We start from the raw sequence: 13,526 nt of genomic DNA on the forward strand, positions 1-13,526 counted from the left end.
GGCAAATTCACTCTTAAGTCATGTAGGTTCACAAGTCTGCAGCTCAAGTTTCTTGGGAAAGGGGGGAGGCATACATTTTTATGATAACCTCTTACTGACTTGCTGCTGACACCTGATAAAGTTAATATTCAGGCTGTCTGCAGGCAGAAGAGCCCTTGGCGGTGGGGGGACCCATATATCTCAGCAAGGAGAGTGACAAGTTGCAGCAGACTCTGTGACTTATAAGAGGTGTAATTGGGAGGCAAATCGTTTGACTTCTCTGTGTGTTGGTTTTCCTTACCTGTAAAACAGGCAGGTGGCTTGAGAGTTAAAGAGAGTCTGCTGAGCATTCGGTCCACATTGGGCTCCTAGGAAGCAGCCACCCTGTATGGCAGTACAGTGACTACAGGAAGGGCAAAGGCATCCAAGGAGGCGGGGCTTGAAACGCCGCTCTCCATGTTGTCTGGTCTGTAATGCTGAGTGCAGATCACAGCCTTTAATTACAGAACCAAGATGGTTATGAAGGTGTACCCTGTGAATATCCAAAGACAGGAGGAAAACCCAATAAAGACCGCCTGCTGGGAACAGCCACGTGGGAGTTGATCCACATCTTTTAATTTTTAAAAAGGAGCAGACAGACAATCTTGTGCTCTTTGGGTTGCCAATAAAAAGTTTGTTATGCAAAACAGCCCAACCCTTTTCTTTTTTTAATAATACTGTAAATATCTCAGAAAGGATATATTGTATCACTTCTAATGAATATCAAAAAAGTTGTCACAATGACATGTCCCCTTGCTCCCTCTTGCCCTCCCCTCCTCCCTACAGTTACCCAAATACTAGTATGAAATTACAAAACAAAACAAAACAACAAAAAAGACAACCCCCAAACCACAAGCCTCCCTCTGCCCTGCGCCATGAGTAGTGTTAAGAGTGTCAAGTGTTAAGGGCCACATGTACAACACGTGTGTCTGTGATGACAGACATCAGGGATCTGTCTGTCCATCTGTCCATGAGGGAGTTGGTGATTAGGAGCAATAGCAGCAATGGGCAGCCTCCCTCTCAGGGGCGGGGTGGGGGACAGCAGTTGAGGACCAACTCCACAGGTCATCTTCAGTATGATGCTGACCTTCCCAGAAGGAATATGTGGCCTGTTTGTGAGCAACTGGCGGGGGGTGGTTGTACCCTGGATGAGTGCCCAGTTAGCAGGGGACGCTGGACAGTCATCCCACGCATTAGGTGGAAGGGGGGGGGCGCTGGGCAGGACAGATAAGAGTCTTGAAGTTTGGGGTAAATAGAGAATTCTGGTCTTTGACAGGACACTGGAGCCTTAGCGTGAAGAAATGTCACCTTTCCGCCAGATCTAGGAAATTACAGGAAGAAGGAAAGGATGTCCTTCCCGCTACATGCCACCCCCCAACAGTTGCACAGACAAAGCAGCTGGAAAACTCAGCAGATGAGGAAGAGAGGAGTCAGTCCAAGAGGTCTGAGCCAGGCAGGAGGGCACAGCACCAGCCTCCCCCTGGGGACCATGTTTGCTCTCCTTTTCCAAGAGCCTGAGGGACGGATGCCCAGTTCCTCCCTCTGGTAAGTGTGAACACCCGGGCAGGTGGAATGCCTCCAGAATAATATGTCTGCCCACAGGATCTGCAGTGAGTGGCAGGAAGGTAGAGAAGAGGGCAGGGGACGGGAAGGAGAGAAGGGGCCGTGGGTGGAATCCAGCCCTGGGCCTCATTGTAGCTCCCCCGGGCAGAGACTGTCATAGATCTTAAGTCACAAACCCTGGCCAGGCAGCTGCAAGAAGAGGTGGTTGCCTTCTGATTATCCCTACCGAGGAAGGAGGAACTGATAGCCAAGAAAGCAGGATGGGTGGTGGGACCCCCTGCCACAGGGGCTGGAGATGGGCTGGCCTCCAGGGATCAGGGCTAAGCCATACCACCAGTTGTTAGGGAAACACACTTCCCTAATATATCTTGTGATAGGTTTGACTTAAGATAAGTGGGAGAGAGGTGGGGGGTGGGGATTGGAGCTAGGGTAGGTTGGGGGGTTCATAGCAAAGAGGGACAGAGAAGAGGTCTGCAACTCTCTGCAGGCAAAGGTCAAAGCAGTCACTGCAAGGCAGTGAGGCAGGGGAAGACTCCGTTCTATCCCCTCCTGCAATCTGGGGGATGGAGAAATAGGCTTGGGGAGAGAGGGGGGTAGCCGCAGTCACCGGATGAGACTGTCATCAACTCCCGATTGCTCAGGAGCCCTGAGAATGGTGGGATGTTTCCTTTGCCATCTTACAGCGTTGACATGTGGAAGGTCCTGCCATTGGAAAAGGGGAAGACCAAAAAAAAAAAATAACAAAACACAACAAACTGTCGCTAGGGTACAGAGGAGGGGGGTCAGGAAAGGTCCGAGACAAAGTCTGGGATTACTGAAAACCAGAGGCGGATGGGCACCACCCCCTCACTCACCTGCCCACAGCATGAAAGTTGACAGTATAATTCAAGGACTCTGGGAAACATGGGTTGAACCGCCCTAGGCCAGGATCTGCTAGTCACTGTACAGAATTATCTTGGTAAGGTGGATATAGCCATGATCACAGGAGTGAGGCGGGGGTACAGGGCACACAGTGGCCGGCTGGGAGTTAACTGGTTAATAGTCCTGTGCAGAAGGGCAAGCCCCTAACATTAGGTGAAGTACAAGATTCAGGATTCATTTACAAGCAGGGAAGGAACGGGGGAGAAGGGTCCAAGTGGCTGGTGGGACTCAGAAGTGTGTTTCCTTCTCTGTGATGGCGGAGATGGTGCCGTCACCCTTGACCTTGGCCTCACAGTCATTAACGGTCACCGTCCGCGGGCTGGCCCCAAGCTTGCCCCGCATTTTCAGATCAGCGCTGGGGACTGTCAACTTCTGTAATTTCTAGATGGTTGGAGAGAAGGCTGTGTGAACAATGCAGCCGGGGCCCGGGGTCTGTCCACCTCTGCATCCCCAGCTGTACAGATATTCTTTGGTGCTATGGAGCCACCAGACTGAGAGCTGGGCCCTGGCTCTTCCTTGCTCCTCAGTTCTTGGTGAGGAATTACCTCCTTGAGTTCCCATCACCAGAAATGGGGATGGCTGAGGTCCCACCCTGGGCAGTAGGTGAGAAGTAAGGAGATGGAGACACTTAGCCCCTGCAGCCTAGCTGTGGAAGACCAAGACTAGAGAGTCAGAATCAAGAGCTGCCACCCCATTCCTGCCTTCGCCACAGGGGGAGCTGGGCTGATGACCGTGCCAGCCCGTCTCCTGACCTCTGGCTGCACCCCTCTATCTGTGGGTCAGGACGGCAAGCACTGTCCAGAGGCTGAGCTTCTGATGTGAATGTCGGTTAATCAGACTTCTACTCTACCCTGCACTGGGTTTGTCACCGCGCCACTGCAGTGAGGGGGAAGCTCCATGCACTGAGTATTTCAAGCTAGGCTTAGAGGCAGGCGCCATCCCCAGCTCAGCCTCCATGTGTAGCCTCAGTCTCTCAGAATCTTGAGCAAGGCCCCTACCTCAGCCCTACCTTTGCACTGCCCTTGGACCAGCACCAGGAAGCCCTCCTGAGCATGGGCCCTTACTTGAAAAAAGTGGCAAGGACTTTGGGATGGCTTAGTACTCAAGGGCAAGGTTGGGCCTCCTCTTTCAGGTGGAAGGCACACTGTCCAGGTAGGATTAACACACAGACTCATGGGAGCTGATTAACTGTGCTCCTGTGTGCCAGGCTCAGCATGTGAATGGACAGATGGTGGTCCCAAGGTCCCAAGGCCTGAGGCTGGGCCAGATCAGAGGCTCACTCTATAACAAGCCCTGTTGTCTGGGTGAGCAGGGTATGAGCTGGGGTGACAGGAAGAAGCCATGAAAAGGCTCATAACTGTCAGGAGGTTACTGGAGGGCTGAGCCAGGGGTCCTGAGGGTTAGGTTTTAAAGTCCCAGGTCAGTTCCCTCTGGACAGTCTTGTCTCAATATCTTGACCAACTGCTCTTGACTAACACCTCATATAAGTCACAAAAGGAACCATTCCCATCCATCAGCCTCTGCTGGAGCCCGGGCCCCTACAGGCAGGAAGCTGGAGGTAGCATTTTGGATGGTACTTGTATGCTGTAGGAAGTCTTACAGCTAGTGTAACCCGCCCACTGGGGTGTGGCCTCTTATACTACATATGCTGATGTAGAGCATGTGTCCAGTCTCTTTTCTGGCCTCTCTCTCTGTTCCGGTTGTGGATTTTGGTTTCTGATCTCCGTCCCAGCAGAGGATTCTGATTTGTGAGTCTACCCCTAAATAAATAGCCATCTATTTCTCAATTCTAAGCTAGTGTGGGATTTCTTTTAAGCTACCGTCTTCACTTGTGTCTCCCTGTGGCCTGTCAGAGCTGACATTTGGCCAAACCTCAGTTCAGATCCTGATTTAAATGCTTTCCTTGTAGGATCCCCCAGACCTCTCATACCTTCTATCAATTAAGGGGTGCTGTCAACCTGTCTGGCAGGTGGGGAGGCTTTGGTAGAATTTACAGAATCTGGCTTTAACCCAGAAATCTCACAGAGGAGCTTCTGGTACGTTTTAAGGATGAACATCTGCCAAGGAGGAGCTGGTCATAACTGCCCTTCTATCCAGCCCCGGCCCCCCTGCTTCCTCTACCACCTGCTCACCTCGGGCAGGGTGCCCTCTGTCTTCCACACCTTGATGAAGATCCATAGTGGGATGCATAGCATGGAGGACAGAGCCATGAGCCAACCAATGCCGTAGCCCCAAGCCGGGTATGTGTACACATTGTTGTACTTGAGAGGTTTGTACTTGACCAGAAAGAAGATGAAGATGCCCTGTGGAGAGGCAAATGGAAGTTCTTGGTGGTGCCTCTCAGCCCTGCCCTGCTCCAAAGGCCCAGGAACCTCGACTGTCCACAGTGAGCCTGAAGTAGAATCATGGGGGGAGGCTGATTCAACTGTCAGAGCACGGCCTTGGGGCCTCTTCCAGGGCTGTCATATTTGTCCCCTCTCCCAGGATCCTTTTTCTCAGCTTTTTTTTCTACTCAGAGTCTATTTTAGGGTCATCTTGAATCTGCTCTTCTGGCCCCTTCAATTGGGAAGGTAAGCTCAGATGCCCCGAGAACCAAGGACAGGACAAAGCATAATGCATGAGACCATTTTTCTATGTTTAAGCCTCCTCTTAAGGAGGTCTGGTGTGTGACCTGGTTCCAGGGACATAACCTAAACCTTGACATTCTCCTCACCTCTGCTACCTTCTCAGTAGCAAATCTCCTCACTCGTGTTTGCATACCCCTGGTCCCCAGGGAGGTGGACCAGTGTCAGGTTGGTGTACCTAGAACCTAAGACCCTAACGGGGAGAAACAGGTTCAGGGTCCCTCAAGAGTGAGACCCTGCCTTTGCAGGCCCAGAGTCTCACCTGAGACATCAGCTCCACACTGTGTCAGGTGGCAAGGCCCTGGGCTATGTGACCCTCCTCAGGGCCAGCCTCAGCTGAGCCGGCTGGAGCGGAAGAGTGGCTAGTGAGGAAATCAAGGGGATGGAGGTGGCTTTCTGCAGGCCTTACCGCACAGATCCCAGGGGTCACAACTTTCCAGCACCACTTGATGAGTGACAGTGGCCGGTAGCCAATCATGTCCTCGATGTTGTCGTAGAACCGGTTGCTTCCTATTGGGAGAAAAGCAGACAGGCCTACTATTTCAGAGCAGAGGCAAAGTGGGCCTCCCTTCCCCAGCGTGTGACATAGAGTGCTTGGGCATGAGTGTTAAGTGCCTGCATGGGAATCTAGGTCCCTTGGGTGGCATTATCAGGTGTGGGAAGTGAGAAGTCCCACTGTGCTCTGGGAAATAGGGCCCTACAGAGGTCTTTAGGTCAATGGCAGAGGTGTGTCTCTCTGTTCCTGGCAAGAACATACTCCCACCATGAGAGGTCTTCACCAGGACTGGAAGCAACGAAACCACCCAATCTTAGACCTGAACTCCAGAACCAAGAGTTCTGCTGGCCTCTACGTTTTAAGTAGCTCATGCCAGGAATTTCTCTGCAGTGGTGCAAACCCAATGGGCAAGGTGAGGTGAAGACATGGGTGATCCACAGAGTATTGAACTCTCGAAGTGAAGGCCTTCTGGGATACTTGTGTGACTAGTGGATATAACTCCCAGGCTACATTCTTTTTGCCCTTGAGACAGCAGCTCTCATGCTGATTTGTGCAAGGAACAGAAGGTGAAATGAATGAGGGTATGGCTCATGCTAGTGGCTTTGTCTGGAGTCTCTTTCTGGGACACAAATTTCAAAAAGGGGGAAACCGAGCCTCAGGGTAGGACTAGAGATCAGGGTGTCTGGGTCCTGAACATTCTATGCCAGCATAAAAACAAGAAGGTCTTGTGACAGTAAGAAGGAACCTGAGTCCCCAGGGAAAGTGCCCAGACAGATACAGCTTACCAGGTTCCAGGGGTCCAGCCTCCACTTACCATACACCCAACCGATGCAAACACACTCAAAGATGGCCACAAAAAGCAAGCACATGCCACTGGCAGCATAGGAGTCAAAAAGCTGGAAGATGTACATGCCTCCCTGTGGGTAAGAGACAGACACACGACAGACATGCGGGTGAACAGGGTTAGTAGCCAGCCCCCGTGGGTTCCTTGCTCTGCTTTGGCAGCTGCCAACCAGCAATTTGCTCATCTCTAGTCTGAGCACTACACTCTCTGCATCTGGGTGTCGCAAGAACCTGTCCTGCAGAGACATCAGGACTGTAAGTGGCCTGTGGCATCAGAGGCTCCACTGAAACCAGAGTGGAGGGCAGATGGCTTCAACACCTCTCCCCAGATGGTGTTGAGTGGTGTGGGATTCCCCTCTACATGCTGTGAATGTGTTTTCTTTCCATTGGTTAATAAAGCAGCTGCTTTGGGCCTATGGCAGCATAGAATAGAGCGAGGCAGGAATTCCAAGCAGAGATAGAGGAGAACACTAGGTGGAGTTGAGGAGATGCCATGTAGCTGCCAAAGGAGACAGACACTAGAACTTTACCTGGTAGGCCACAGCCTTGTGGCAATACACAGAATAATAGAAATGGGTTAATTTAAGATATAAGAATTAATCAGGAATATGTCTAAGTCATTGGCCAGGTGTTGATGGAGCTCCTCACCTCCAGCAGTCTCCAGGCAGGCCTTTCTGCTGCTGGTCTTACCGTCTTCCATCCTTTCAGAGATTTACACGTACCCTGGGCTCCCTCCAACCTGCCCCACCACCCATTCCCAGAAAAGTGATCTCACTCTGCATTTGGTTAAGATCTTTCAAAGCTCAGTGAAAATGTCACTTTCTATGAGAAGCCCTTCCTCCTCAGCCTCGGTCTTTCTTCAGGCTTCTAGATTTCATTGTCAGAACTCACAATTTAATCCTAAAAATAGCCTGTCAGCCATTGAGAGCTCTGAACTCTGCCTGGGAGTCCCCCACCTTGGCCCTTATTGTGCCTCGAGCCCTCAGCACAGGGCCCAGTGCACAGCAGAGCCCCCAAAAGATGTAAATATAATCACCTGGAGCATGGACTCTGTGGCACGCTGCCCAGAGCTCAGAAATGGACACACAGTAGGGGCATAGCTCATGTTTGGGATGATTTACTGATGAGGGATTGCCTTTGGACCCACTCTATAACACATAGTTGGCCCTTCGATGGTTGACCTTAATGTCAACTTGACCAGAATCAGGATCAACCTGAGAGAGAGACTTGCTTCTGGGCATGTCTGTGGGGACTGACCAAAGTGAAAAAATCTGCTCTCAGAGTGGCCAGAATCTTCCATTAGAGGACCAGATAGAAAGAAATTTGAGGAAAAGCATGTCTTCACACATTGCTCAGTGAGTATCTCTATCATGGCCTCCACCATCATTCACGGATCCCAGCTTCTCTAGCCTTTCAACACAGACACAATGCTAATGATTTTCAAGTGATCTTCCTGGACCTTTAGTTCCAGTTTACAACCATTGGGGTATCCAGCTTCATGGGCCAAGTAACTACCAGGTTCCCCTCTCTAGGGAGAAGCCCCAACCATGTAAACCATCCTAGGGAACCCCTTTTTATACTATGTTTCTGTAGAGAGCCCTAACAGATCTCTTGGCATTCTCCCTCAAATAGTACAATGTCCCTCTTCACATACTGTTTATATGTTAGGCATTACGAATAATCCAGAGATGATTGGCTGGCAGGAGGTGTGCTGGTCCTATGAAAACAGGAGGGACCTAGGAAGCAGCAGATTGTTGCTCATGGGGGTTCTGGTGTGAAGGGACAACCGTCAGATCAACTCTGAAGATGAAGTTCAGTGGAAGCATTGCCACTCAAAATTTCCTTCATGAGGATTTAGGGGTGCTGAGAGCATGGGAAGGGCAGGGAGGCAATGTGGGAAGTCCTTCTGTGTATGTGTTGCTTTTATTGGTTAATGAATAAAGAAGCTGCTTTGGCCTGTGATAGAACAGAGTAGAGCTAGGCGGGAAAACCAAACTGAATGGGAGAAAGAAGGCAGAGTCAGTGAAATGTCATGTAGCCACCACCAGAGGAGAAAGACCTTAGAACCTTGACGGTGGGCCATGACCTCATGGTGATGCACAGATTAATAGAGATAGGTTGATTTAAGAGGTAAGAGTTAGCTAAAAATATGCTTAAGCTATTGGCCAAATAGTATTGCAATTAATACAGATTTCTGTGTGATTATTTCAGGAGTCTGGTGGCCAGGGATGAATGAGCAGCCTCCGTCAACAGGGAGGGAGAGGAGCAGCCAGGACAGGATTTGGGTAGAAATGACATTTGTAAAGAAAACCATCCTGATACACAAACGGTACTCAAAGAACTGACATGCAGGGAAATCAACATGAAAGAGCATGGAGGGGTCAGGTTGGGGAAGCTGGGGAAGTCGGGGTAGTGGGCTAAAAAACCAGAGAGCAGTTATAGGACCTCTTGTGTCTACTGGGGGGTCTCACTTGGAACAAGAGTCCCCCAAGGCACCTCCCTCGGGTTGTCTTCTGTCATGCATATTCCATAGCTTGAGACCCCATGTGCTCCCCTCATTTGTTACCTCCAGAGATTGAGGTAAAATCATAAGGAAGACAGGGCCACACACAACACCGTTGTGAAGAGCGGGTTGAGTGTGCAGGGCACGTGGAGACAGTGGCTAACTTCAGAGCCCACGCACCACCTGGACACACGGTTCTGGGTAATGGCGGTTAGGGGTCATGGGCGTGAGGCCAGAAGTACAGATTTTCTGGAATGTACTAGAAGTATTTTTTTTTCCAGGAATAAAGATTCCCTTTTTAATATTATTGGTGATACCCTCATGTTTTGAAAACACAGGGAGGGTGGAGTTACTACTCACCCTTCACGATACTCAATGAACACCGCCATCTCATTCGAGACTGCATGCTATGAGCCACAGTGTTTTCACTGTGCTTATAAAGGGATCTGCTCTTCCAGAAACACAATGGTTCAATTGTGGAAAACAAACACTTTTTAGAAGTTTCTTAGCCATCCCTCAGTGTGTATCAAATTAGAACATTTTTGTATTATATAATTAGAATGTTTCTTTTTACATTTAGTGTATGTGTGAGTGCATGTGTGTGTGTATGTATGTATGCACATGCATGTGGGTTGTGCTTTTGTTCATGTGTGCAAGACAGAGTACAGCTGTGGGAGTCAGTTCTCTCCTTCTGCCATGTGGGTTCTGGGACCAGGTGGTCAAGTTTGGTGGCACCTTTACCCACTGAGCCATCTTGCCAGTCTCAGAAGGTATGGTTTTAAAAACTGCTGTTTGAGTCGCATAAGTGATCATTCAATAACTCTGCCTTGGGATTAGGACAGAACCACAATTTCTGAAATGGCCCTGAACATACTTCTGAAGTTGTGAATGGTTTATTTATGCAACCAGTGTTCTCAGTATTGATGACCATAAAACCAAAATATTGGTCAACTCTAAAAACCATTAAAGACATTCTGCATCCTGCAGTATCATATATCCAGCTAAGATTTGATTCTTATGTAAGCGCATCTACCTCATTAGTATGCAATTTTGCTTCTGTTTTAATAAATGACAAAATTACATGTACACCAAAGAACTGTTTTCAAAGAAATTTCTTCATAATTTATTATAAGTAAATGTTTGTTTATAAGTTATGCTTATAATAATATGTAATTATTATATGTAATAATACAATAATAAATAATAATTGACAAAATGTTATAATAATAAATATACTTACTTATTATTTTTAAGTCTATGAGTATTTTCCTGCATGTATGTCTATGTACCACATGTGTAAAATGACTATGGGAGCCAGAAGAGGGTGTTAGATCACACACATGGGACTGAAGCTACAGATGGTTGTGAGGGGCCACATGGGTCCCAGGAATCAAACCCAGGTTCTCTGCAAGAGCAGACAGTGTTCTTATCTACTGGGCCAACTCTTCAGACCCTGTATGTATATTTTATGTGCCTATATACCCAGGTCCATGTGACAAATTTCTTGGGTAAAAAGGGGCTGTGTATAGCAAAGCTTAAAAATTCCTTCTCTGATGCTCATATGCCATCACTTGGTGACATGTTCCTCAGAACACAGTCCCATTAAAGAACTGATAGCCTTAACTTTTCCACATTTCAATGTACTTATTGGTTCCCCCATCCTCCAACAATTCACTGACAGGCATGACTATTGTTATCCAATGTCCCCACAGGGAAACTGAGGCACCAGGAGGCAAGGCCACCTGCAACAGGATGTTATGGAGCTGAGTAGAAGGGCTGAGAACTAAATGGCAGGGCCCATAGCCCTAGCCACTGGTCACACTGCTGTGGAGGAAGATAAGAAGTGGGCAGCCTGGATTTTCCTTAGACTCAAGCTTTAACCAAGTGTAAATGAGAGAGGGGGTAGGGGCTCTGGCAGGCAATTACTAGGACAACTGAGGCTGGTATGACTCACTGGGCCCACTGTGAACTTCTTTCACACAGTGGCTTGAAGATAGCCCTCTGTGGGGGTGGAGGGCTGGCATGTGAAGCCCAAATGCCTACTGACTAATAGTCTCGGTTGGCTGGAGCGCTGGCTCCCTGATGACCTTCTGGGAGTCACCGTGCACCTTTGAAGAGAGCTCTGTGTACTGGGGGCAACCATGACAGTCTGTGCTGGGAGTCAGCGATCTCCACACCAACACCTTCCCACTAGCCTCTTCAAGGTGTCAGGTTAATCCCCTCCCCAATTTATATGCAACAAATGACTCCATTCTGTGTAATTAACCAGCACTTAATGAGGCCCTACTCGCTGTAGCCTGGCCTCCCCACTTGGAGAAGCATGAAGCAGAACCACTGCAGGGAGAGCGGAACCAGACCCTCACCCCATTCATTTGCTCAGTGACTGCCACTCTCATTAACGTGGCAATGAGTAAGAACAGCAATTATTCGGTCACTCACACTGAACACAAGATCTGAGTTGCCTCCAGCATCCCCTGGCTGAACAGGGAAGGTTCCTGTTCTCCTGGACCTTTGGGCCTGGGGGATGACAGGCTCATTGGGGATCTTTATACCAGCCAGAGGGACAGGGAGTGAGCTGGGAACACCGTGACCCAGGATGGGGAGATGACAGGAAACCTGGTGGGAAGGAAAGCCAGGGAACTTCCCTGAGACTATGGTTTCGTAGGAAGATATGGAAGAGGTCTCTGAAGATGACTGACCTCTGTTTCACCCCATCTGCCTGATGGATTCCAGTTCCCCACTCCTCCCTGCTTCTCACACAACCTCTGTGTCTCTCAGCAATGGATCCCCCATCCCCCTCCCCCTGCATTAATTATCTTTGTGTGTTATGGGGAGAGAGACACCTAATCTCACCTTCCAAAGATTCCTGACCCAAGACAGGGACAGAAAGGATGTGGAGGTGGAATGAGCACATGGTTTAGAAGACCTCCTCAATTCGGGGTCAGTGAGAAGCCCACTCTACCTACATGGACAGGAAAAAGGAGGAACACACAGGAGGCTGAGGCTGGAACACACAGCAAATGTCACCCAGGTGCCTAATTTGAGAGACGTTCCAGAAAAGTCAGTATTGAACTTGATGTCATGACATGGAGCCGGTTCTGGGCCTGAGAGCTGCCATTGTGCTATTCACCGGAGGGTCACCCAAGGGATGACCAGGGAAACACTGTCTGGCCTGACAGGTGCCCATGTGAGTTTCCTGTCTAGCCACAGCCTCTTGTAACACTAACACAGTGGGAATCTTGTACTCAGAGGTCACTGAGAGTCTGTGTTCGCTCTCACAGTGTCCCGAAAGGAAGAGCAGGTTCTCGAGTAGTGGAGAAGGTTCTGGATCTGCCCACAGCCTCAGGGTCTGAGGTCTGGGAGCTGGAGTGTGATGGAGCATGGGTGACATCACTTACCTCTGTCAGCATCACCAGGCCTAGGAAATAGGAGATGATGGACAGGGCCAGGATGAGCAGTTCTCGCCGGTAGCCCCGCCGGAAGACCTTGGGGTACATGTCTACCACGGCAGTCACGAGGCTCTCCACACACACAAACTAGAGGGAGAGACACAATGTGTGAAGCCCATGTAAAGGCCAGTCTTGGCACCCTGGGTCCACATACCAGGGGCTTCCTTCTCACTGGCCTGCCCTGCACCTTCACAACCATCCCTTTACAGAGGCAACAGCAAACCCAGCCCCGACTAGTCCCCGTAGGTTCACTGAATGGACCAGGACAAAGATGCTGAGAGAGAGAAGCTACTGCCCAGGGTCACTCAGCACACAGACCACACTGCTAATGGCTCTTGCCCCCTCAGGCTTTGTGAGTTACAGAAGACCCAGCCTTTGTCCCGAGGCAAGGCGGGAGTCTCAGAACTGCCCTGGGAGCTTGGTAATCTGCTCTCGCAGCAGGCTCTCTTCACCATTGTCTTTGACTTCTAGGACTCTGCCGGTCCCCTGCCCTATGATGGGTGGAAAGCCACAACCAGTTCTGTCACCTTTTGGTGGCAGAGCCCAGCTGTGAACCACCTGCTTCTGATGTGGTCTCCCACCTTTGTGCTATGGAGTGCGCGTTTGCTAGTTACCATGTTGGGGGACCCTGAACCCCCTATTCGTCTGATTCACATCTATCTTCCCAGACAAGGTATTTCCATTATACAAAAAGGGTTGGGGCCCAGAGAGGGGAGGTCAAAGTCACACAGCTGGGAGCTATTCGGAACTGATGCTCAACCCTGGCCCTCTGCACTGCCTCCACAAGGGCTGGTACCGCCAGCCTACCCCCAGGGTCCTGTGGGAGGGAGGTTAGAGTCAAAGAAGGCTGCTTACCCAGGAAGCTAATGAGGGTGTGGACATGTAAGAGGCAAGCAGACCTGGGTATCTGCCCCAGCAAGTCACTCGGCTCCTCTAAGCCTTGGCTTCTACTTTTAAACCCAGAGGAGCGTGAGCAGAGCCCATGCCTCAGTCCCACCTCCTCCGTCAGGCAGCAGCCTCTGCCTCCCTGTCACACACCAGCTGCAGAGCCCTGATTTCCAAAAGGCTTTGCCGACAACAATGGAAGGGGAAGCTATCAGCAGAAACAG

The 13,526-nt window shown here is 49.9% G+C and overlaps 1 protein-coding gene across 1 annotated transcript in view; it reads right to left on the reverse strand.

The window, feature by feature from the left end:
• Positions 1-579: 579 nt before the first annotated feature.
• The window catches only part of Slc6a11 (solute carrier family 6 member 11), a 120,889-nt gene continuing 107,942 nt past the window's right edge, over positions 580-13,526 (reverse strand). Inside the window, exons 10-14 of the mRNA XM_057767061.1 lie at positions 12,367-12,504; positions 6,437-6,539; positions 5,536-5,636; positions 4,635-4,805; positions 580-2,883 (exon numbers count right to left, since the gene is read on the reverse strand). Coding sequence (XP_057623044.1) covers positions 2,731-2,883; positions 4,635-4,805; positions 5,536-5,636; positions 6,437-6,539; positions 12,367-12,504 — 666 coding nt within the window. The 3' untranslated portion in view covers positions 580-2,730. The remainder of the gene's footprint in view (positions 2,884-4,634; positions 4,806-5,535; positions 5,637-6,436; positions 6,540-12,366; positions 12,505-13,526) is intronic.

Source organism: Chionomys nivalis, chromosome 1, assembly GCF_950005125.1.
Source record: "Chionomys nivalis chromosome 1, mChiNiv1.1, whole genome shotgun sequence".
Lineage (NCBI taxonomy): Eukaryota > Metazoa > Chordata > Mammalia > Rodentia > Cricetidae > Chionomys > Chionomys nivalis.